The 24,679-nt window shown below is 47.3% G+C and overlaps 1 protein-coding gene across 1 annotated transcript in view; it reads left to right on the forward strand.

Moving 5' to 3' along the window:
• Window positions 1-4,486: 4,486 nt before the first annotated feature.
• Asap2 (ArfGAP with SH3 domain, ankyrin repeat and PH domain 2) overlaps window positions 4,487-24,679 on the forward strand; it is a 116,919-nt gene continuing 96,726 nt past the window's right edge. Inside the window, exon 1 of the mRNA XM_028777751.1 lies at window positions 4,487-4,568. Coding sequence (XP_028633584.1) covers window positions 4,487-4,568 — 82 coding nt within the window. The remainder of the gene's footprint in view (window positions 4,569-24,679) is intronic.

A 24,679-nucleotide genomic window follows, 5' to 3' on the forward strand; every position in this document is an offset into this window, starting at 1 on the left:
AAGAACAGAATTTTGTTCTAAAAATAAAACAGGCATTGAAACGCGATTGTATGCATGTATAGAAATGTTTCCGCCGAAACCCGCTAATTTGTACAATTAATATGATTGAATAATTGTAGTTTAGAAACCAGGGAAGAAAAGGAGGCACACATGGCTTGTGTGCCTGTTTCATCAGGGGCTGCCCTCAATGATGGCTGTGATATTGCTGAGAGATGAGTATGCAGGTTGGTCCTGTTACCTAATGCTTATCACCCTGGACCCTGAGGGTGGGTATGATTTAACAGAAGTCTTTCCTTGGTTTCCACAAATAGGAATGCTTTGCTCTCAGCAAACCTGGGATTTGGGGGTAAGGCACAGATTATAATCACTGTTGGTGTAGGAACCCAGTTGGAAAGTGTGACTCAATCAGGGAACTAGCTGTTAAAAGTCATATTTTATTTAAAAAGTAACTGCTTTGCTATGTGCCATGACGCAGATGAATTTAATTAAAATATTTCCCAGCTCTAGGTTGGTAGAAGACCAAAGATGTAAGGATGTCTTTGCAGGAGATGTGGGGAGTGGGGCTAAGTTGAAGCTTGTTTTAGTATTTCACCCAGATTGTAAGTAGGTCATCGGGGCATGTATTCTTCATTTATTCCCTGCCTTGTATGTTTGCTTGTTCGTGAGGCAATCTGGATTATGACCCCAGTCACCTAGAATTCCGAATCTGTGGATCCTAGTGCTCACATCTAGTGTTGAGAGAGAAGTTGAAATAGCAAATAATTTGGTGAGCTTATTAGGGAAATGTGGCCTCCCCTACCTCTCCTCAGTGAGAAGCAGGGATGTATGCTTTTATGAAGTAACTGTATATAAACTTTTCTTTGGTGAATTGGTGGAGAATTACTTTTATAATAAATGCCTTGTTATAAAAATTGTAATGCATTGAAATTTTACATACTGAGGACCATAATGACCCGTGAAGACAGGGATCCAGTTAAAAAGCTTGCTGTGGCAAGGTGAATGCTGACCTAAACAGGCACAGTGGGTTCTGTAAAATCCATGAATGCAATTTTAGGCTTTCCTGATGCATAGTAGACAGATAATTGGAGAAGGAAACACACGCACATGCACACACACCTTACACACACACATACCTTACACACACACACACACACACACACACACACACACACGAGCACACACAAGCAGCTTGCAGAACATTTCATAACAGCACTCACGAGTGCCTAACATACTACATACCAAACGGAGTCAAGAATGTTCACACGAAGCCATTCTATAAGAGCAAGGGGTCTTGGTATTTGCGATGTCTGGGGACAGGATTGCTCACTTGGGTTGTCACTACAGTTAAAGCACAGTGTCAACAGTGCCTGTGACTGCCAGTTACCACCCAGATGTATTAATAGGCAGAATAGGCAGTGGGTTCATAGTCTAAGAATGTATGAGACTTGGGCAGTGGTGGTGCACGCCTTTAATCCCAGCACTTGGGAGGCAGAGGCAGGTGGATTTCTGAGTTTGAGGCCAACCTGGTCTACAGAGTGAGTTCCAGGACAGCCAGGACTACACAGAGAAACCCTGTCTCAAAAAGCCAAAAAAAAAAAAAAAAAAGAAAAAAAGAAAAACAGAAAAAAAAAAAGAATATATGAGACTAGGCTGGGTATGGTGGCAGACATCTTTAGTCCTTTAGTTCTAGCCCTTGGAGGCAGAGGCAGGTGGATCTCTGTGAGTATGAGGCCAGCCTGGTCTACAGAGTGTTCTAGAGGAAAACCTTTCCCCTAGGCCCTTCTAGGAGGTGTCATATAGATAGCGTGCTTGCATGCAATTCTTGATTTACAGAATGCTTTATGGTACATTTTACCAGTACCAATTAGACCCATACCAGGATAGGAATAGTTCAGGGTTCATACAGCCCTAAGTCAGATGTGAGCTTTCATCTGTGGCCTGATAGGACAAGTCTCTTGGCTACTTACTCTGTTGGATTGGGGGAAGGGGAGCAAAGTCCGTATAGTGGCTTGTATGCAGCCCATGGAGGGTAGGCCATGGAGGGCAGCCCATGGAGGGTAGGCCATGGAGGGTGTTAATGATGGTATATCTAACAGGAGCTCAGCACACTGGGATCTGAGTTTTTCCTGAGGAAGACTGGGCCTCACATTGTTGAGTACCCTGCTTTTCCAGATCTGTGGGGTGATGGTGCGGAACTGTCATGGCTGGACTCTGGTGACACTTGAGAATTTGGGGTCCCTGAAACATGGTCAGCCTCCATAGCTACGGTCTTATCTGTGCTTCCTCAGCCTATTTACTGTGCTGGGTGTGGAGCTCTGCAAACAAACCCTAAACCCATTAGTCATATATTTATTTCTGGTTGTTTGTCAAAGTGATGCCAGTTCCCCTCTGTAACCTAAACTTACTTTCCAAGCCTTTTTTTCCCCTTCTCCAGCGTGTCTTACTTAAATGTCATTTCCTTCCCCAGTAACATTCTCTCATTCATTCCTTGAGTCACCAAATGCCTTCTAGGTGCTGCTGTTACACCAGTGAACGGAGCCCACAGAAAGCCCTCCTAGTGGGCTGGCCATGTTCGCCTTTGTCTCTCCCACCTGCCACTATCCACCATGTGGTTGTTGGTCCATGTCTCTCCACTGAAATGACACTTGTCACACCCTGTGGGGCAGAGCCTTTGCTTCCTGTGCCTCAGATGCTGGCACCCCGAGTAGTACCTGAGGTGGAACTCTGTCACAGTGAATGCTTTGCTTTGGGGATGTTTGAGAGACAGGTGCAAGAAAACAGACTCCCCTTCTCCAGTGCTTGATTGTGCAATCACTAAAATATGAGGTCTAAGCCCAGGGAAAGCTCGAGCATCAACAGGCTAGGGGGTATGTGGCCTGAGATGAGGGAGGAGTCTGGGCAAAAGATTTAGGGCAGGTCCTTACATTTACCCCACTCTCCTCCCCCCAAAGGTAGAATTTTCAAAAAAGTCAGATTAGACCTTTGAAAAAAAGATTTATTATCTTTATTATATGTATGAGTGTTTTGCCTGCACGTATGTATGTGCACCACATGCATGCCTGGTGCCTGCGGAGCCCAGGAGAGAATGCTGGATGCCCTGAACTGGAGGTATAGATGGTTGTGAGCTGCTATGTGGGTGCTGGGGACCAAATCAAGGTCCTCTGTGGGAGCAACAAGTGCTCTTAACTGGGTCATCTCTCAGCCCCCATACTTTTAAAATCCATCTTGTTTGCTCTTGTTTCTAATGAGGTACTGGGTCTAGAGCCTAGGGCTTCCTGCCTGCTAGGACCAGAGGTTGGTGTGCAATGCCAAAACAGTCACTCTCCACTTTGTTGTTTTTTGAGGAATAGCCTCTTTCTTGGAGCAGACTGGCTGTTGGACAAGCCCTGGATATCTTCCTGTCTCTGCCTCCCCAGCACTGAGCTTACAGGTGTGCCTCATTGTGGTCACTTTTTAACATCAGCAGGGGAATGGAAGTCAAGTCCTTATACTTGTGTGGAAAGCATTTTACTGGACCATATCTTCAGTTCCATAATAGGTGTACTATGCAGAGCTGGTGAACATATGTGCTGTTTTATTCATTCTGTTGTATATAAAGTTTCATCCTGTCTTCAGAATAAAAAGAACCATGGGAAGTCTTCAGCACAGCCTTCCAGCCTTCGGCACAACATACCTTTCTTGTGTTTCCGAGATGCTCTTGATCCTGTTTGCATCCAGATTGCTCAGCCCATCCTTGTTCCTTATGAGATGGTTTCCACACAAGGCTGCTTACCCTGGGTCTGTCAGCTCCAGATTTCTGAGGCACAGGTTGTGCAGATCTGATGCTGGGGTGGCAGCGTGAACTCTCTGCACTTCAATTAAGGGGGCCGACTTGCCTTTCACCAGAATGGCCGCCATGTTGGACCGATTTCAAGCCACCAGATGCTTTGGGAGTCTCAGATGGCATGCACTCCTCATTTGCACGGGGCGGATCAGTTTAGCAATTTGCCTGCCTAATAGGATATTGGCCTTGAGACCCCATCGCCTCATGAGCTGTTTCCTGCCACAGCTTATAGCCTTTTGATTTGAATGTTTTATGGATGTGCTGGCAGCTTCTGTCAGTGTTCTAACAGAAGGAACATACACATGAGCTTGTGTGTCTGGACTTAAAAGTTCCTCTGGTCCCCAGATTCCTCATCCTGAGTTTGAGGATTCTAACTCATCAGTGAAATGAATGTGGCTTGAGCCACACCAGGTACTCAGGGCCTGGAGCAACTTTCTCTTTTAGCTCCTCTGTACATGCTAACAGTTCTCCTAGATTTAAAATCTGGTACTTAGCTCGGTGGAACCAGGAAGCCATCCCTCTCTGACGCTCATCCTCTCTTCTGCCCTCACCCCACTCTGATAACCTCTCTATAATGTGTGTCCTCCAAGCTCTTAGTCATAATTGTGCTCCACTTATCCAGAGGTCAGACTTTTAGCAACCTCTGCCATCTGGAACGCGTCCATGAACCAGACAGAAAAGGCCTGTGAGCTCAGCTGCCCCGGAGTCGCACCCTGGCTGATGGGAGGATATCCAGTTGACACCAGTGAGAGGTGGCAGGGGGTGGAGAATGTGAACACCAGAGTGAGCTGTTTGTGCACCCACAAACAGTGAGAGCGAACCATAGCCTCCCAAGTGAGAATCCTCGGTGCATTCAACTGTGCCAAGTATTCAGATAGTATTGAAGCCTTCTGACTTCTACAGACACCAGACACACATAGAGTACACAGATATGCATGCAGGCAAAATTCTCATGCAAATAAAATAAACAAATCTGAAAAAGGAAAGAAAGAAAGAAAACGGGAGATTATAAGTTTGATTTCTCTTGGATTTCCAGTTACTTTTTTTTTTTTAAACAAATCCATTAGTGGGGTTTGGAGATGGTCAGTGGGGTAAAGGATTTGCTGTGCAAGTCTGATAAACTGAGTTCAGATCCTCAGACCCCACCTAAAAAGCTGGATGCAACAGATTGCATCTTTAATCTTGGCATCCCTATGGTGATATGGGAAGTAGACAATTGCCCTGGGGTTCATGGGCCAGCTAACCTGGAGTATACATGATGCTGACATGGTCAATATGATGAGAGAGACTCTGTCTCCAAACGGTGAGGAGGAGAATCAACCTCCAAGGTTTACCTCTGACCTCCCATGTGTGTCTGACCCCTGCCCACACCCACACCCCGTAGCCCAAGAGCCTTTTGGTATTTTGCCATCACTTCGTCTGGATAATTTATGTCTGTGAAACTTCATTTTTAAAGTACGGGCAAAGGTGGTAAAATATGGAAGACAGGTGGGTGTGAGGGGCACCTTACCGACCATTGCTGGTTAGCTGCCTTTTGGGCTTGGCTGTTCCATCTCGGCATCCATTTCTGCGCTTCCTCCAGGGCCACTGGGTGGAAACTTCCAGGGGTGTAAGCCTCTCTGGTTCTGGAATCCCTTCTTCTACTTATTAGTGTGGGCTTATATATTAAATGCAGTGTTGAGTGGCAGTAGGGCTGGCCTTTATGTACTTCCGTCACAGAGACTTCTCCACTACCCTGAACCTGAAGGGACGTGTTGTATGCTAAAGAGTACAATTCCACCTGTCCAGTTGCGTCTTGAATGCCTAGAATTTTAGATTACCAGGGGATTCCGTTTTGTATTCTCATGCACAGACTGCATGTTCTGGGCCCCTGTAAGGGCTAAGAGGTCATCACTTGGCCAAGGTCATACAGGTGGACCCAGGCTGGTCTACTTTGGGGGTCTACTTTGCTAGAGTGCTTTTCCCTGCCCTGTGGTCTAATGCAGTCTCTCCCTGCTTCAAAGCTTCAGTGCCACCCTTACCCACTGGCCTCTTAAGTATGGAGTGAACTTAGAGGGGAGGCCCACAGCCTGGGCCTCAGCCCTGCCTTAGCCTCCCTCCTCCCGCCTCCATCTGCCCTCATATCTCCAAGGGAACCTTACTGTCGTCCTTATACGGCAACCTTCATTTCTGTGATGGCGCTGTGTCTGATGCTTTCATACTTACAAAAGCAAATCACACATTTGGGCTTAATCTTGTGTTCAGGCGGAGCGTGTTTTGTGGTGATTCATAAGGCGGAGTCTGCCATAAGCACTCTCTGAGAGCCAGCCAAACTGGTTCCAGAGCAGTGGTTCTCTACCTGTGGGTCTCGACCCTCCCAGGGGTCAACTAAGACCATTAGAAAACACAGATATTTGCATTAAGATTCACAACAGCAATAAAAGTCATGTTATGGTTGGGGATCAGCACATGAGGAGCTGTATTAAAGGTCGCAGCACTAGGAAGGTTGAGAACCACTGCTCTAGACGAAAGGCGTTGCAGAGGTCACAGATGACTCCCTCAGAGGAAATGGCAGGTGGACTCCTCATCTGGATTGTGTTTCTGATTTACCAGGGTGGGGCAGTATAGGTGGCAGGCAAAGGAAAGGTCACAGAAATTGCCAGCTCCTGGCAGAGGCTTGTTTGTCCCTGCAGGCTAGTGTTTTGGGACTAGCTGAGTAGCCCAGCCTGAGCTGGGGAAGTGCTAGAGGGATCTTGCATGGTGTGTGGCCAGGCAGGGGTCATCCTGCATACAATGCTGTGTTCCCTGGTTTTGTTGTAGGTTGGTTCTGTTTAGGACCAACAAGGAGGACTCAGGAATATTAGGCTGCCACCTATGCCATCCATCAAAAGACCGTGGGTCATGGCAGAAGACAGATAGCAAGATTTGATATCCAATATGGATTGACATCTATTAATTGAAAAGTTTCCTTAATTTTTAATATTTATTTTTAAGTGTGTGTGTGTGTGTGTGTGTCTGTCTGTCTGTCTGTCTGTCTGTCTCTGTGTGTGTCTGCGTATGGATATGTGCACATGAGCGCAGGCGTCCATGGAGGCCAGTGTTGTACAGGTAGTTGTGAGCTGCCCGGCATGGGTGCTGGGAGCCTAGGTGTGGTCTTCTGGAAGAGCAGTCTGTGCCCTTAGCTGCTGAGCCATCTATCCAGACCTGCAAGCTTACTTATCTTGAGCCTTGCTTTACCTCAAAAGTGAGGATCCTGCTACAACTGCCTTGCATGTCTGCTGTAATGCATATGACCTTGGGGTTGGAAACACTACCCTCGTTACCATCTAACACCCAGCCCAACTCACAAAGGGCATTTAATATTTTTACTTTTTTTATTTTTACATATATGTTGTGTGTTCGTGGATTCATTTACATGCACCATATGTGTGTAGAAACCTGTGGAGTCCAGAACAGGGCATCAAATCCCTGGAGTTAGAGCTGGAGTTACAGATAGTTGTGAACTGCTTTGTGTGTGTTGGGAGTCTGTATCCTCTGTATGGAAGTCAAAGGACAACCTGGAGTTAGTCCCTTCCTTCTGCCATCCAGGGCTTGGAGCTCAGGTAGTCAGGCTTGGAGGAGTGAATTTACTCACTGAGTCATCTTGCTGGGCCCCCATTATCCTTTGTAGTAAATCAGATACCTTTTAGGAAGTACTGACTAATGGAAAGGAATTAGAGTGTCTGCAGGCAGAACCCTACACAGAGACTAGGGATCCCTTAGTGTTGAGACACGTGCCATATGGATGCTAACAGAATTCCTGTGGAGAGATGTCAGAGGGACCAAACCAGGCCACAGGTGTTGCGGGTCTCGACATCGGAGCCACATGACCAACCAGGGTGAGGTCCATTGAAAGAACTGATAGATCAGCGTATGCGGGGAAACATTTACCAAGTCTTAGTAAGTCGCTAGGAATTCAGGAATGCACATAGCTGGTGCATGCTAATCTTCAGCCCCGTGCTAAGTGCCTTGACTTTTAATAGTTCATCACTTCCTACCCTTCACCCCAGCTTGTCCTGAAGTGCCAAAGAAACCAAAGTTGTTTTTGAGAGTTAAAATAGAACTGCTTGACGGGGATATGCTCTACGAACACTATAACTTGTCTGCTTTAAGTGGGCATTCATTGAGCTTGCTTAAGTGTCTCGTTGTGTAGCACCTCTGTGGTGTACATCACACACACACACTACTGTACATGATACACGTGTGGTTATCTCGGAATGTCCCTTCTGCTCCACTGGAAATGAACCCCTCCTCCTGCCTGGTGGCCACTGGTTTTTGGTTTTGTTTTAGAGTTTTATAAAGGGAACCATGGTATGCAGCCCCTTTAGTGACCTTACTATACTGTAGTCATCTGTCCATGCTGCCTGCACTCTCAGACCACTCTGCTTTGTTGCTGAGCCCTGTCACGTGGACATGTGATAATTTTAAAATCAGCTTTATTAGGTAACGAACAGTTGAGTTTTTTCCAGGTTTTAGTTGTAGTGACGAGAGGAGCTAGGAACATCCCAGCTCAAATCTCTGCAAACAGATGTTTCTTCTTTTCTGTTTTGAGACAAGAGCTGGCCTTGGACTTGTGGCTACCCTGCCTTTTACTCCTGAGTTCTGGCCCACATGTGTTCACTGCCATATCCTGAAGATGTTTTCTCATTGACTTGGGTTAACACTTAGGAGCCAGATCGGTGCAAGGTGGATTTGTGTTCCTAAGACTCTGCCACTCTGTTTTCTCAGGCTGCGGTACCACTTTCAATTCACTCAGAACACTCGAGTCCCAGTCACTCAGGCTCTGCCCCAGCGGGTGGCATTATTAGCCTGTTTTGTCATTTTAGGGGTGTGCTGTGGAATCTCATGGGGATTTAACTTACATATCCCTGGTAACCATGGTATCCAACATGTCATGTTTTCAGTGGCCTCTGGGCATTCTATCTGATGTAACTGTCTGAACTTACACCATGTATATGGTTTCTTATGAGATATATCACAGGAGTGGAGAGGTTGAGGTGCTGGATGTCTTTCACTGGATGGGTCTATCAAGAGAAAGTGAATGCTTCAGGGGTTCTCAACCTTCCCAATGCTTTGACCCTTTAACTCAGTCCCTCATGTTGTGCTGACTCCCATAAAATTATTTTGTTTCTACTTCACAACTGTAATTTTGCTACTGTTATGAATCGTAATGTAATATCTGATATGCGGGATATCTGATGTGCACCCTCCACCGGGGTTGCGACCCACAGGTTGAGAACCACTGGTTTAAGTGGTGATACTCCAAGACAAGTTTGTGAAAGATGAACTCTGCAAAACAGTGTTGTGAGGGTTCTGTGCTCTGGATTAGATCACCCTTACAGGAAAAACTTAAGTGATTCGAGAACTGTGATTTATTTGAAAACTATTTGAGGGGATTTGCAGAGACGGCTCAACAGTTAAAAGCACTTGCTGTTCTTCCAGAGGACTTGGGTTCAGCTCCTGGCACGCACATAATCTCTCCTAACTGTCAGTAGGTAACTCCACTTCCAGGGCACCTGATACTCTTGCTCTGGTCTCTGCAGGCACTATACATGTGGTGCACAGGCATGCAGGCAGGCAGAACACCCACACGTGTAGACAATAAAAATAAAGGAACAAAATGAAAACTCTTCTGGCATTCTGAAAGAAATTCTGGACCCGGAGAGGTAGCTCTCTTGTCTGTGCCCGTCACTGTGGATTTGGCAGCTGGGTAAAGACAGAGTCAGATTTTCTGTTCATCGGTGTGCAAGGGCTTGCCCAAGATTACGAAGGTAATTTAGTTAGGACTAATGAGGCCTGAGAGTCCTCAGAGGTTCCTGAGAGATTCTATAACATGTCTACAATTTTTAAAAACCTATAATATCTCTAATGGTTGCTAAAAACTCTTCAAATTTACATGCTGGCACTGGAGAGATGGCTCAGTTGTTAAGAGCAAGTACTGCTCTTGCAGAGGACTTACTTGAGTTCTGTCCCCAACATTCACAGTGGGTGGCTTACAACCTCCTGTAACTTAAGCTCCAGGGCGATCTGATGCCTCTGGCCTCCAAAGACACCTGCAGGCTCACATGCACATACCCGTAGATGCATACTCATAATGTAATTAACAACAATAATACATTTTAAAAAAAGATTTGCATGCTAAGGCATGCTTCCCCAGGCATTAGGGGCCACTACCTAAGCATTCTAACCTCCCCATAAGCCATAGGTGGAGGGGTATGAGGGCATCAGATTTATTTGCATGCCTGTTGGCATTCGGCAGGTGTTGGGGGACTAGAGTTTATAGGTTGGAATTGTACCAGTGTGCATACAGTGTATGCAGAATTGCATACAGCTCTGCTGTCTTAATGAAGGCACTTGCGTAGACATGAAGCTGGAGAACAGTCAGCATGTAACTGTAGTCATCTGAATCAATGACACATTCATAGATGCTGGCCCTTCATAGCAGTTTGGTAGTAAAGCCATCCTAGGGTCCCCTGCAAAGACAAATTATCTCACCAGCCCAATTAATTAACTGTTTATTGAGGACCAACTGCATACATGGTCCTAGGATGGTGAAGACAAAAAAATTGCACCTTGGTGATTTCCAAGATGTTAACAGTGTAGTGTGTATATGTGTGTGTGTGTATGTGTGTGCGTGTGTGGTGTGCGAGCATGCTAAGATCAGGTAGTGCAGCATAGACAGCAGCATATAATACTTGTTAAAATATGGCCCACAGCTCTGTGCAGCGGGGACGTCTAGGTCTGTCTTGCAGAGTACATTTACTGTAAGGACTGCAGGAACATGCATGCTACATGCCACTCACCAATAAAGTTGAAAACAATTTTGTGCCACTTCAGAACATTTCTTCTTTTTTTTTTTCCTTTTGAACAAGGGATGTCTATGCCCATCTGTTTCCGTTTATTTGTGCAAATCCATCTCATCTCTATCTTATGTAATTCAGAGACTGCCGAAAGCATGGTGTGGACCACTGGCATCAGTGCTACCAGTTCCCGATGAACGCAACAGCTCTGTGTTCTCACAGGGTTGCCTTGGAGAGCGGGATGCCATACATTTAACAATCTGTATTCTAGCAAGGATGCCTCAGTCCATTGTAGGAAGACGAAGTGATTTGAGAAAACACCGGCCTCCTTATCCCCCCATCCATCTCCTGCTTCCACTGAAGCCATGTGCTGGGAGGGGCTGGCACAGCCTCCCTGGTTCCATTCACACCACCCGCCTGCCTGTTAACAACTTGTCACTTTTCCAGGATATCACTGTGTCATCATCTCTCTCCTTAGAGTCAGCCACAGCAGTGTCAGGTACTGAGTACAGTACAGTATGATCTATGTATGCCACATTCCCAAAGCATGTGCCCATCAGGGAGGAGACCCTGCTCCCTGCCCTTTGTCTTCCAAGGGTCTGTTAAAAGATTCGATAGCCCCAGGAAGTCTTAGGTTTCTGAAAGCAAGGGCTCTTTCACAGTAACCTCAGGCCATTATAAAAGCATTATGGAGTAACTGCAGCACTTTCAGAGGTTCCCCCAAAGCCCCCAAATTAAACACCTTTTTTTCATGATTCATTGTTCCTGGACTTTTTAACAGTAGTTTACTGTGGACAGACTAAGGAAACAGCACTGTATAAGAACAGGCTGAGCGGATGACAGAGAATTGGGATGAGAAAGGAGACTCCAGAGAACCACTGTAGCTTATCCTCACCTCTGTGGCCTTGGGAAAGGCAAGGCCTCTCTGAGTGTTAGTATGGGTGCCTGTGTTACCTACCCACTGAGCCAGCTGTCAGTCAAAGCCCTCTGTATTGCAAGTGTCATGTAGACAAAAGGCGAATTGCTGCTGCTCCTCTTCTGGTCTATGGTTGCCTGACTTTCAGGCAAGTGGCATTCCCATAGGCATTCTATCTATCCAAGCCAGTGAGATACAGCAGGCGTTCTAGTTTAAAAAGTGCTTTCTGCTATTTATTATTGACTTTACTTTTATAGTCCCTTGTTCATTGTAATAACTAACCACTGACTTTTTTTTTTTTAAAAAGGCCCTTTTTCCTCCCCAGGAAAAAAACAACTCATTCCGTCAACTATTTGAATGTAATTTTAATATTTCCTCCATGTGCACGTCACAGTGTGTATGTAGAGGTCAAAGAAAAACTTTGGGCGGGAGTCGGTTCTCTTTGTCTACCATATGGGTCCTGGGTGCTGAATTTTGATTGGTTGCAGGTGCCTTTACTCACTGAGCCAGCCAGCCCACCCAAGCTGTCTGTCTTGGAGGCATCAAAAGTCTCTCTCACATTGCCTGAGGTACAGTGAGTTCTGCCCATGTTGGTTTTACAACGGACAGCCTACTGGTTGGAGAAATACTTTAAACTGTGTCTGTCTGTCTGTCTGTCTGTCTGTCCATTCTTCCGTGTTGGTTCCCCACCCGCTCTCCTGTAAGCCTATCAAAGCAGACACAGCTTACTGTGTTTAGCCTCTGTGCATTTGGCCTTTGGAGCTGGTACATCATTGCTCATTGTGCTTCTAACTGTGAGCTGGGGTTCGCCTGTCCTTGGGTACTGTCCATGAGGTCTGTGCTTTGGGATGGTGCTTGCAATGCATGAGGTGGGCATGTGTCCTGTAGCCTGTCAGGGACCCCGGGTCTTTTTCTCTGTCATCAGTTCCCACAGATGTTCCCATAGGCTCAAGGGAGTCTGGCTGTGCCATTTTGTGTGTAGAAGGCTCAGCCAGGGCTTCTCACTTTCCCTTTTCCCTACAATTTCCAGATTTTTTTTTCTTCCTCTGGACTGAAAACAAAAAGGATAACTAATTGCCAGAGCCCTTCCTTGGGGAGGGACCTGCATCCTCCAGTGAGGAAAATCAACTTCCCTGCTGCTGACCCTTGCAGCACAGCCAGGAGCTGCCTCTGCCCTTCACTGCACTTCCTTTTCCTTTCTCGGTGACAGGGACCCAGCCCAGCCTTACCTTTGCCTCATCCTGATCCTGCTTGCCTGCCTTCCTGCTGCATCAGGCTCCCACTTGCCTAGCCCTGGCCACATTTCTCTTCTGTGTATGGCCTCCACTCATCCCCTGTGCTGCGATGTTGGGGTGGGGGTGCTATCTGAAGGCTTGGTGGCTTTTAGCCAAAAGCTTCAATAAAAGAAATAAACGAACAGGTGACTGGAGAGATGGCTCAGCTATTCAAAACACTTGTTGCTCTTGCAGAGGTCAAAGGTTTGGCTCCCAGCACCCACCTGACCGCTCACAACAGTCTAACTCCACTTACAGGGGATCTAACTCCCTCTTCTGTTTTCTATAGGTGATCACACATGTGGTGTATTGAAATATATGCAGGCAAACCACCCATATACATAAGCAACGAGTACATCTTTTTTTGCTTTGTCTGTTTGTTTTGTTTTTTCAAGACAGGATTTCTCTTTGTAGCCCTGGCTGTCCTGGAACTCGCTCTGTAGACCAGGCTGGCCTCGAACTCACAAAGATCCGCCTGCCTCTGCCTCCCTAGTGATGGAATTAAAGGCATGTATTGCCACCACCTGGAAATAAATCTTAAAAACAATTAGGAGCTTCTGCATCTCTTGGGGGCCCCTAAATTCATCAGCATCTTGTTTCCTATGGCTCTTAGGCCCCTGTGCTTGTGACCAGGCCAAGGCTGGAAGTATGCCACCAGTGTGTGGCTCCCTTCTGGTCTAGGACGGAGGAGCGTTGTCTTTTGAGTGTTTAGCAGCACCGTCTCATTGCCTGAAAGTATTTGATGCCCAACCGTGAAGCAGGTTCTGTTTCGAGTAGCTGGGGGTTGGAGCCTATTCTGACTTTACCCTATAACTTTTTATGGGGACCATGAAGGGGTTTGCATTGTCCTAGAGCAGAATATGAGTCCTTGTTTTATACCTAGGAATAGCCCCTCTGTGTCCACCTATACGTTTTCCCAGGGCATCCTAGGCAGCCTCACCTCCCTTCTAACCAGCCACTGTCAGGTAGCCTTGGCGGGGTGGTCCTTATCTTAATCAGGACGATTTGTCACTCTCCAGCAATTCCATTTCAAGCAGATGCTGCTGTCCTATTTTAGGAATATGGTGAGTGTGGTCAGGAGATTAAATAGTTGTCATGTGGAGATGTGGGAATGGAAGTGGTTCTCGCAGGAAGTCTGGGTCTGGAGATGAAGAGAGCAAGTTGCTTGGGGCAGGAAGGATGCTCTGGTGGTTTCTGTGCATCCTCGGCATCCCTCAGTCTGTCTTTCCCTTACAGTAATAACCGTACCACATAGATTAAAGAGCAATACAGGGTTAGTGCATGAATATGGTAGATTAGGGTGGAAGCTGTGGAGGGGGCCAGGCCAGTGCTCACTGTCAGCTACTCTATGGTCCTTGGAGTTAGGCCCCTAGCTGTCTTGTTAAACCTACATCCTCTATGCTGTTGTATTTTAGTGTGTTTCTCTGATGCTACCCGAGCACTTGAGGATTCCATTTAGATCTAGGCAGGACCCTCCAGGAATGCCAAAAGAAGGCACAGGGGAAGGACAGACTAGCCCCAGTGTGGGAGAAATGGGGGAGAGTACACGACCATTCAGCACTTTCAAAGGCATCTTTGAAAAAATGATTCCTGTGGCAGACAGCTTGGGGATGGGGCAGCAGCCAGCCTGTGGCGTCCTCCTTAACTTTCTTTACCCTCCATGTTCTGGCCATCCCTGATTCTTCTGCCACAGGGCAAAGGGGCCAGGTCCTTGGGGGTGGGAAACAGGAACTCAAGAACCAAAGTCCAAGAAATCGACCGAATGTAGCAGTGATCTATAATCTTCTTGCTTGAAAAGTCCAGTAGTAGATGTTGTATTTCAGACACAGGCAAGTCTTGACACCTCCGAGTGCTGGGATCAAAGGCTTGCGCCACCACTACCTGGTTAGTGGGGAAGGTTTAAAGGAGGCTTGGGGGGCTCAGGATGGGGGTGAGAGGTATTACTTCCCTCAGGTACAGTGGCAAAAGTGAGCGTGGGGGTGGGTGGGGCTGCCTGTGGCCTCCTGGCTCTGGCAGGCACACTGTTAGGAAACAGAGTAGGGAAACAGCTCTGGGAACTAGCCTTTGCCTTTCCCAAATTGGCTGTTGCTCTCCAAACCCTTTGATCAGTTCAAAGCTAAATAAGCGGTCTGGGGTGAGTCTCTTAAAGTATTTGAGTCATTTTCTTCTGCTTTGAGTTGGAAAAATGAATGAGGATTTTGCAGGCTGACCTAAGAATTGTCTAATAGGATAGAATTCAAGCGCTCGGTGTCAGTTGCTGTATGGTACTTGAAGTTAAGCCCCTGACTGTCTTGTTACATTGTACACATTCTGTGGTAGTTTTATTTAGTGTTTCTTGGTGTGTTTCCCTGATGCTTACAGGATACCTGCCTGGGTGGTGGTGTAGCGTGTGGTTCACCCAAAGAGCTTTGGTGAGGCCAGGGCTTAGGCGACAGGGTAGGTGTGGGTGGAACATCATCGGTGTCCCTGACTTTGACACTGTGAGGACTGTACAGGGAGAGCTGCTGGGGGAGCACAGACTTGGCTGGATCCCCTTGCCCAGGGAAGAGCTTCCTAGGAATCATAGTCAGGTACCCCAACATAGAGCCTCTGACTTAGGGGAGGAGGGTTTCGTGGGTTATTGGTGACCACTTCCCTCATCCCTGCACTTTATACTTCACTCATTTAACCCTAAATACTAAAGCCAAGAGGACAAGGGGCCTCCGTTCTACCAGGCTGGCTCAGGGTACCCTTTGTTGCCCTTCTGGGGATCCTGTAGGAAATGCCAGGAAATGTTCTGAAAACCTAAATACACATGAGAAAAAAAAAACCCTTGCTGATGGTCCTCAGAGGCAAGGCAGTGGTCAGGAAGCTGGCACGAGCTGGTCAGGAAGGTTCGTTATTATTTATTTGCTATTAATTTATTCTTTGGCAAGTTCATATGTGCACGTAGTATATCTTGATCTTTCTATCTCCCATTCCTCCCTCCCACCCCATCTCTTCTGACACTTCCACCTTCGTGTCTTGATTATATCTTCTTTTTCCTCCTAGTTTCCCCGTTTCCTCTCCCCTTCTCCTCCTTCTGCACCATCATCATCATAGTCTACTAAGGCCACAGAGTGATGCCTGATGGGATATTCACTGATCTGCTAGGCTTGATCTTGTGCTTATAAATGGGACGGCACTACGCGGGGTGCAATGGCTGTGTCATATCCAGAAGACATTGTTTTACCAAATTCATTCCTGCCATCCTCCTCCTGATGCTCTTTGCACCCCTTCCTCTGCCATGTTCCTGTAGGTGTCAGTTCTGGAGACTTTTTTCTCTGATCTGAGAAGAATTTATCCTGATGATAAGGACAGCCCTAGGTGGAAGGCACGCCCCTAACAGTTACCTATTGGAATGGTTTAGCTTGTGCCCCTCTGAGAAGCGGCAGACACCAGGTTGGTGTGTCTGCTACTGTACCAGCTGCATGTGGAACACTAGCTGGTGACCCTAGCTGAGGATGTAGACCTTGTTATTTTCAGCTTAGGAAGCCAGTGAATGCTCTTCAGAGGGCACAGATTCCTGGAGAATTCCCATTTCCTTGGTGTTCCATTGTCTCAATAGTTTTGATAGTCAAGATGGAGAGACAAGTGTCTCTTTAGCACATCTTCAATGCTGCCTGGTTTATTCTCTTCTCCAAAGACACCCAGTACTGCTTTGCCCCATTTTTAGTATATGCGTATTGCTTTAAACTTCTGGTCACAGTTACACAGTGTTCCCCTGAAAGAACACATAAAACACAAGTATGACAGCTTGTAGACAACAGGAAGGCATCCATGGGACCTGGCATGCCTGACAGGATGACAGGGTAGTGGTTAGAGCCACGGTGTGTGCTATGTGTGAAGATGTCCCCAGTTAGACCCCGTCACCTCAGGAAGCAAAGCCCTCCTTAGTTTTGAAGGCCAGAGGGGAGGTGTGAGATGGCCTCCCTCTCTGTTTATGTTCCCGAGGTGAAGTTTATGCGGCTTGCTTGAGCCTAGTTTCCTCGGGAAATCAGTCTAGGATCCTATTGTCTTCTGGGCCTGGGAAGAGACAGAGGCTGACCTCAGCCACCAGCAAACGGTCACCTTCCCAGCCTCTGTGTCTGTCTCTGCAACGGCACAGGCGAACAGTCTGCTGTGCCGTTGTCTCTTGACTTTCTCTGTCCTCTGTCCCTTCAGTAATGGCTGGGCATATTCTGGGACGATATCCTCTGGTCTGCGCATGGTTCTTCTCCTGCCATGGCTCATCTCCTGCCTCAGTTCTGTAACTGTTTGTAGTTGGAGGGGTACCAAGTAGGATTGTCAGTTACATAGATAGACGTCAGGACTTTGGACCATACAGAGTCTCTCGTGGCCTGCTGGCTCTTTCCTGGGAAGGGCAGCATGCAGGCTGTGCCAGCAGTCTCCTCATGCCTCCTGTGGGCTGCCGCCGTGCGTGCTTTCCTTTCCTGGTCTCCTCAGGCACTCGCAGGCTTTTTGTCTGTTTCAGTAATCAGTTGGAATCATGACAAAGCTTAGGTTCATGGGCATCTGTTTCCTCTTCTCTAACTAGTGACGTAGCATGGTCTAGTTAGCAGCTGGGTGTGTTCCCATTGGTGTCTGGGGGTGGGTGGGTGGATAGCCTCTTGCGTAGTTGTTTTTGAAAGTGGATGAAGCTGAAGCTGCTCCTCGTAGACCCACCGTTTCACCTGGGATGTGTGGGACATCTGGGGACAGGTGTGTCCTCTGCCTTTACCCGTCCATTCCACACGGCCCCATTACCTTCAGTCATGGCAGACTGCTGCCTAGCGCCTAACGGTTCCCGCATAGTTGATTCTCTTGGGTGATGACAGCTTTGGGTTTTCCTCTTTGTCCAGTACTAAAAGCATTACTGAGACTGTCTTTGCAGAACTGATTTGTGGGAAAAGAGGGAAGTGGATTTCAGCCCTGGAAAGGCAGGGTAAAGGTGAGACACTCTGCTCCCTTCTCCCCATTGTGTACCGAAGCTTTCTGCTGGGGTTTCCCCACCTTTCGCCTGATTTCTTCATTGGTCAGTGTTTCCTGGCTGCCCTGGGTCTCCTGTGGTTTCATACTTCATAAGCCCCCAGCCCTGGTGGCCTCTGTGTCCACATCCAGAGAGCTTTGGGGTGAGGCTTCTACCCACAGGCTGGGTTAGCTCACCCTCCTCTGCAGCCCACAGAGCTGCTTTCACGTTAATCATGTATTTATCCTTAAATAAATGAATGTATAAGCACACCCTGGTAAATCGTTCAAAGAGTGCCAAAAATTTAGTCTCTTGGCACCATTTTCTACCTCTCCTCAGGAGCCACGTGATGGCTTCCTGTACCGCCCAACCAAGGATTCTCCGTGTTTATTTTTACATGTGGGAATATGCAGCTTTGAGTATCGCTGCTTTCTTCATTGTTTAATGTGTTCCTTCCATGTGTTGTTGTGGTCAAAGGTAAACAAACGCCCAATGGAAGGATAGTAGAAAAGAAATAAAGTGTAGAACATTGAGATCCTTTCATCTGTCTTTGCCTAAACTTCAAACATAGCGAATGAACTCAGCCCAAGGATTTGTTGCTGTGCTGCATCTTCTTGCTTTCAGCTGTTGTCGTTGTTGTTGTTGTTGTTGTTGTTGTTGAGACAGTCTCACACTCTAGCCCATACAAAAATTATAGCAATCCTCTGCCTCAGCCTCCTGGGCTCTGGGATTTCAGGAATGAGTTACCAAACCTGGCATGCGTGTGTGTGTGTGTGTGTGTGTGTGTGTGTGTGTGTGTGTTATTTGTTTATGATGAAGCTGGTTCATCCTTCTCTACTTTCTTGTGATGAAATTTTTTTTAATAGTTGCAGTCTCATCTCCTGCAACACACTATTGCTTTCTTCTTGTGTACATTGCTGTATGCACAGGGGAGGGCAGTTCTGCTGGGTGATCTGTGTCAGGGTACAGCCTGCTTTCCTACCCATGCACGGTGGTCAGTAAGTTGGTAAGGTAGTGTCCTGTGGTGGTGGCACCCTCCTCTGAAGGTGTGCTCACTGGCCAGGCTGTGATAGGAACAGAATCCTACGTGTATAAACCAGGATTAGGATCAACATGGAGCCAGGGTGTGTTTTTCATTGCCTGTACTGCAGTGTCACATACTTGAATATTAGATTGAATCCTTCAGTAAGCTTGTAGTTTGCCAGCCACGGCACAGTGGCACATATAGCTTTGCCTTTTACTTTGAGTTTTTACAGTATAATATTGCGTGTGTTTTGTTTTTAGCATTTTTGTCAAAATCACTTGCATTCTGTGTACACAAAGGCTGTGCTATCATTACTCTGGAGCCTTCTTTGGTACAAATTTGTGGCGATTTGTCTGAGCTAACCCTCTGACACACTTGTGGGATTGTCCGGTTTGGGGGCTGTTTTGAGGAGTGGTATGTATATCCTTGTGTTTGACTTCTGTCATTAGGCAATAACCACGTGTCCCCCTTCCGGCTCGCCCGGAGGTGCGCATAGTTCATGCAGCTTCCATTTGGCTTGGGTATGAATTTGATCTTAATTTTGAGCGACACCTGCTCTTCTCCTGGCGTTGCTTAATTCCCAGAAGGAGGGTAGGCCCATTATTGCCCTGCTACACAGCGAGCTTGCAGCTGCCGTGTGATCCTGTTAGCCACTGTCCTTTATGCACTGTACTTTGCTCAAAGTCAAGTGTGTGATGAAACCAGGCTACCATTAATGTTTGTGTGATTGTCCTGGCAGAGCTGCCCTGGGTGTGCTTGGGTCTATTAGCCAGCTTTCAAAACTATCATTTTCTCTCAGGTTGACCCTTTATGAATAGAGTGAGAGAGACAGGGTGGGCCAAGAGGGGAAGACATAGGTGGTACCAGCTCTAGCAGAGATGCCTGTGGTCTGTTGGCCTCCTGTCCTTTAGACATTATCTTTGGTTTTCAGGAAGGAAGTTGGCACCTTCCCTCTCATGTTGGCTCCATTTGAGATTCCAGAGTACTGGACCAATTTGGTCCTGGACTGGTACAATCCAGTGCTTTTAGGCCAGGGCTGAAGGGACAGCCCTGGCTGATGCCATGGAAGGGATGTGTGTGATGGTTTGTATTTGCTTGGCCCAGGGAGTGGCACTATTAGGAAGTGTGGCCTTGTTGGAGTAGGTGTGTCAGCGTGGTCGTGGGCTTAAGACCCTCATCCTAGCTGCCTGGAAGCCAGTCTTCCACTAGCAGTCTTCAGATGAAGATGTAGAACTCTCAGTTCTCCTGCACCATGCCTGCCTGGATGCTGCCATGCTCTTGCCTTGAAGATATTAGACTGAATCTCTAAACCTGTAAGCTGGCCCCAATTAAATGTTATCCTTGTAAGAGTTGCCTTACAACTCATGGTCATGGTGTCTGTTCATAGCAGTAAAACCCTGACTAAGACAGGATGCTTTCCATGGATCATCTAAGTCAGAGGCAGCAAACTTCTCCTGTAAAGGGCTAGATGGTAATTAAATCAATTCCTACAAATCTTTATAGTGAAATTCAGAACATACCTAATAGTCAAGGCCTGTGATTGAGGGAGATGGGATTGTTCTGAGGGCTAGGGTAATGTTTCCCTCAGCAGGGTGAGTCATAGTGGGCCTTCTCTCACCCATTACCACATCCACCTGACATGTCCACCTGTCAAAACCATTAGGTTGTGACCAAACAGGGATTCCCACCCCTGAGCCAGATCAGTTCCTTTGGCAGACTGTGGAGGCCACCCCTCCACCTAGCCTACCATAAGGATGAAGGACTCCATGTGCTAAGGTTATGGGACCCAAGAAGAGGTGGACTGAGCTACCCTGCAGAGAGAAGGTGGTGTGTGACTGTGGATGCTGGTACTATGGAACAAGGAGCACCAGGCTGCCCGCGTGGTTTCTGGCCCTGGGACAGACCCTCGAGTACACAGAGAGACCTTCAGAGGCAGAAGAAGAACCCTAAGGACACTCTAGAACCATCTGAATGTCTATGTGGCTGAAGCTCTCTGTGAAGGCAGCTGTATGCAGACATGACCTGTCAATGTTTCTCACTTTAATTGAATCCCCTGCAGCTTGTGGCTACTGTGTGGGGTAACCAGGTGTGAAAATGCAGCGAGTGGGGGTGTGAGGGTCTCTCTGGTGGTAGGTTTGCTGTGACCCATACCTCACAGTCTCCGCTCCCTCTCCCAGCTCCCCATCTTCAATTACCACTCCAACAGTTGTTTATTTTCCTTGGAAATATTTGAGACACATCCCTACTGTCTTATTTATGCAATAAATTTAATCTGTTAAGCTTGTTTTACAAACTAGAGGTCAGCTTGATTCTAGTCCCTCCGAGTTTATAGGGTTTGGCCAGACCTCAGCGGCTGGTCAGGCCGGCCCTATTTTACATTCTTATTGACCTTTACAGTTCTGTATGCTGGTAGTTTGCCCACACATATGGGTGTAGGGTTGTCTCCTTTTTCCTTCTAGGTTTGAATAGTTGTGGAAGAAGGGGTGGAGGGAGGTGAGTTACAGGTAGAAGTCTGAGCCACATCACAGGTACCTTTGATTTCTAAAGGCTGCCAAACACCTTATTATTGTTCTTGCTTTAAGGTTTTGGCAATGCTTTTTATAGATCATAGATACTAGACTTTTTGTCTTAATCATACTCGTTTCTCCTGACTGGTTTAATCTTGATGCTCTATAAATACACACCGTGATGGAGGTATGGTTTTAGAAGGGAGGGAACCGCTTTTCCCTTGTGTGGGTTTTAATTATAATTACCTCTGCCACCAAGTGCCAAACTCCACTTCACTCTCTGCTGAACAGCCAGGGGAAAGCAGCAGCTCGTGTTTGTTTATCTACTCATTCTTGAGGCCGGAAATGGCTTCCCTTCAACAATAGGGACAGAACTCAGACGGAGGCGTATTTTTATAAGACTTCTGTGCTGTCCTTGATAGGAGAGAGCATGGTCTCCAAAGCACTGAGTTGGGTGTCATCCAAGTTCCAGCTAGTTGCAGAGTGCCAGCCCCTGGTACCCCAGTAGCTCACCACCTCCAGCCTCTGCTTCTGAGCAGGACTGAGCTATACTCCACAGACACAGGTGTGCCCCATGACCTGGGGTTACCAGTGGACAGAGTAATTAACTTTACTGGAGAGAAGCAGGCTAGCTTGCTAGCTGATTACCCAGGAGTCCAACACACAGATGGAGCCTGATTGGTTTTCGAGACAGTGTGGCAACAGCCAGTTCCTTCATCTTTGGCTACTCCTGGAATCATTTCCTGCCTGCCTCCAGTGGCCCTGAGATACTACAGTGCACTCTCTCAGGGAAGCTCCCCGGCTTGATAGAATCCCAGTCCTTGGCAGGCTCTGGTGCACAGTGGGATGTATATGCTGCATGCACACTGGCCTCTAGCCTCAGAGAAGGTCACTGGGGAAAGTAACAAGCAATGAAGTTGGTTTTATTGGTATTTCACAGAGCTCAGTGTGTTCAAGTGTTACTGGGTTTCAGTAGAAGCCATGGCAGTGGTTAGCGCTGGTGCCGGGGCAGCATTCGAGGTTGGCAAAGCAGGTCACTGTACAAGGCGAGCCTTGGCCTTCTGCTCTTCCCAGGCGTGTATCTCTCCTGGATCCTTGTCTTAGTTTGCTCACCATTGCATCTCTATCGTCACCTTAGCATCAGACACATACCAGGTGCTCAGTAAATCTCAGCTGAAACCCTGAACAAGCAGACTCCGTGGGCCAACCAAAGATGAGTGGTTAACCCTTGCTGTGGAGGGATGTCAGGTGGCTTTGCAGGAGGACCAGATACCTGTGAACCAGCCTGCGTAGCTGGGGGTCAAGAGGTAGGAGGATATCCCAGGAAATTAACAGTGTTGGAGGTAGAAGAAAACAGGGAGTTGGGCAAGTATCAACCAGTCCACTGGGACAAGAGCTTGGGGGATAACCAGAAGTGAAGAAGACAGTCCAGGGGCATGGATGGATGGGCAAGGAAAGCTCAGAGCACAGGGAGATTCTACAGCGTATTTGAGTTGGGTATTATGAGTGCCAGGAAGCGTGTGATATTCTCTCCTGTTACACCTTGCACTCAAAGCTTCCAGGGAGCTTAGCCCTGCTGCTGTGGGTATCCTCTGCTGTCTGTGAGATAGGTGGGAGGAAGGTGGCCCTTCTTGTTTAAGTACAGGTCAGATAAGTTCTGGTCGATTGCAGACACCGGCCAAGACAGATTCTTCAGCGGGAGTCTCGGACTGCATGTTTACTAGATCAAATGTGCTTTGTAGCCAGGAATGTCACATGGGAAGGGAACTCCAGCTGTGACAGCACACTGATTCATGTCTGTATGTCAGGCTCTACTCCCCAACACATGGGCGGTGGCCCTTCAGGAACCAGTGCTTCTGATACAGCCTGAGCAAACACTGCCCGGAGGCTGGAGGACTGGGGAGGCTGTGAGGGACAGTTCAGTGCAGTGTTTTGTGGGTTAGTTACTGTTTCTTTCCCCTTGAGATATAAAATGCCCTTTTATAGCTCAAGGTTCAGAGTGGATGGGAGATGATCACCCAGGAGGAAGATAGCTTAGTAGGTATGAGAGTTTGTTATACAAGTGTGAGGCCCTCAGTTTTAAAACAACAACAAAACAACCTAGAGCTCATATCATAAAAAAGCCAGGCATAGGCATAACCCCAGAGCTGGAAGGTGAGGGCAGGTGGATTCTGGGAGTTAAATGCCCAAAACAGTTCTGACCCTAAGGGCATAGGGTGGGAAGTGAAGAAGGAGGACATCAAGTGTCCCTTTCTGATTTCCACAAGTGTGCACCCTCCCTCCATCCTCCCTCCCCCATGACCCCACATAAAAAGCCAGATGTGGTAGCAGGTTCCTATAACCCAGCACTGAGGTTGTGGGGATGAAGCAGGAGGATCTCTGGAACACATACACCACACTTAATATCACTCCCTATACACAAAAAGCTAACTCATTATAAGAAATTTCGATGCAAGGCCAGCCTGTACTATGTAATATGGCAAGGCTGTCTTTAAAACCACACCTGGGATATTTAGCTCTGTGTGTGCTTGCCTAGGGCCAGGGTTTGATCTTGACATAACTAAGGGGTCACTCAGAGTACATCCTATGTGTTCAGACAAACACACAGTAGTGTAATAAGAACTCCCCCCCACCCCACCTCCTTTTACTACATCTGGTGCCTCTTGATCACTGTTCCGTTTAAGATTGTCAACTCCAATCTCACCTGTCTTTTACACCACAGAAAATAGCCATTTCGACGTCAGACTGAGCACTTACAGAGGCCAATGCTGGAAGCCCATTCAGCATTTTTAGATGACAGGTCACTGCAGTGTTTTAAATAGTCACCACCATGACTGTTCGCTTGGCCTCACTCTCACCTTTTCCAGTGTGCTCAGTCTTCTGTCACAATCCCTTGGTGTCCTTTGATCTACTGAGCTGTTTAACTGAGGTGTGGGAGAGTGTTCAAACTGTTCTTTGGTGGAAGCTTAGCTGAGCATAAATCTCCAAGTTTGACGAGTCGCTGCACCTATTGTTGAACACCTACTATGTGCAGATGTTGAAAGTGCCACTTACTGCTGCTCTGTGAAGGTAGCTCTGTAAATATTTGCTGAATATTAACCACGTGAGTGTTTGTTTAAGCATTCAGCCTTACAAAGCTGTTACAGCTGGATTCTGGAAGCGAAATCCTAGGCTTGGAGAGGATTAGGAACAAGCTTCCTAAACACAGCTAATAGCCTTACAAATAAATGCAAAGCACCGAGCTGGCGTTTATGTGGGGCAGGTCTGGTTCTGTGACTTGGCTGCCTGTTCTTTGGAGCCTGCAGGGCAGGGCAGGGCAGGGCAGGGCAGGGCAGGGCAGGGCAGGGCAGG

This window comes from Grammomys surdaster, unplaced genomic scaffold (assembly GCF_004785775.1).
Source record: "Grammomys surdaster isolate TR1022 unplaced genomic scaffold, NIH_TR_1.0 314, whole genome shotgun sequence".
In the NCBI taxonomy this organism is placed as follows: Eukaryota; Metazoa; Chordata; class Mammalia; order Rodentia; family Muridae; genus Grammomys; species Grammomys surdaster.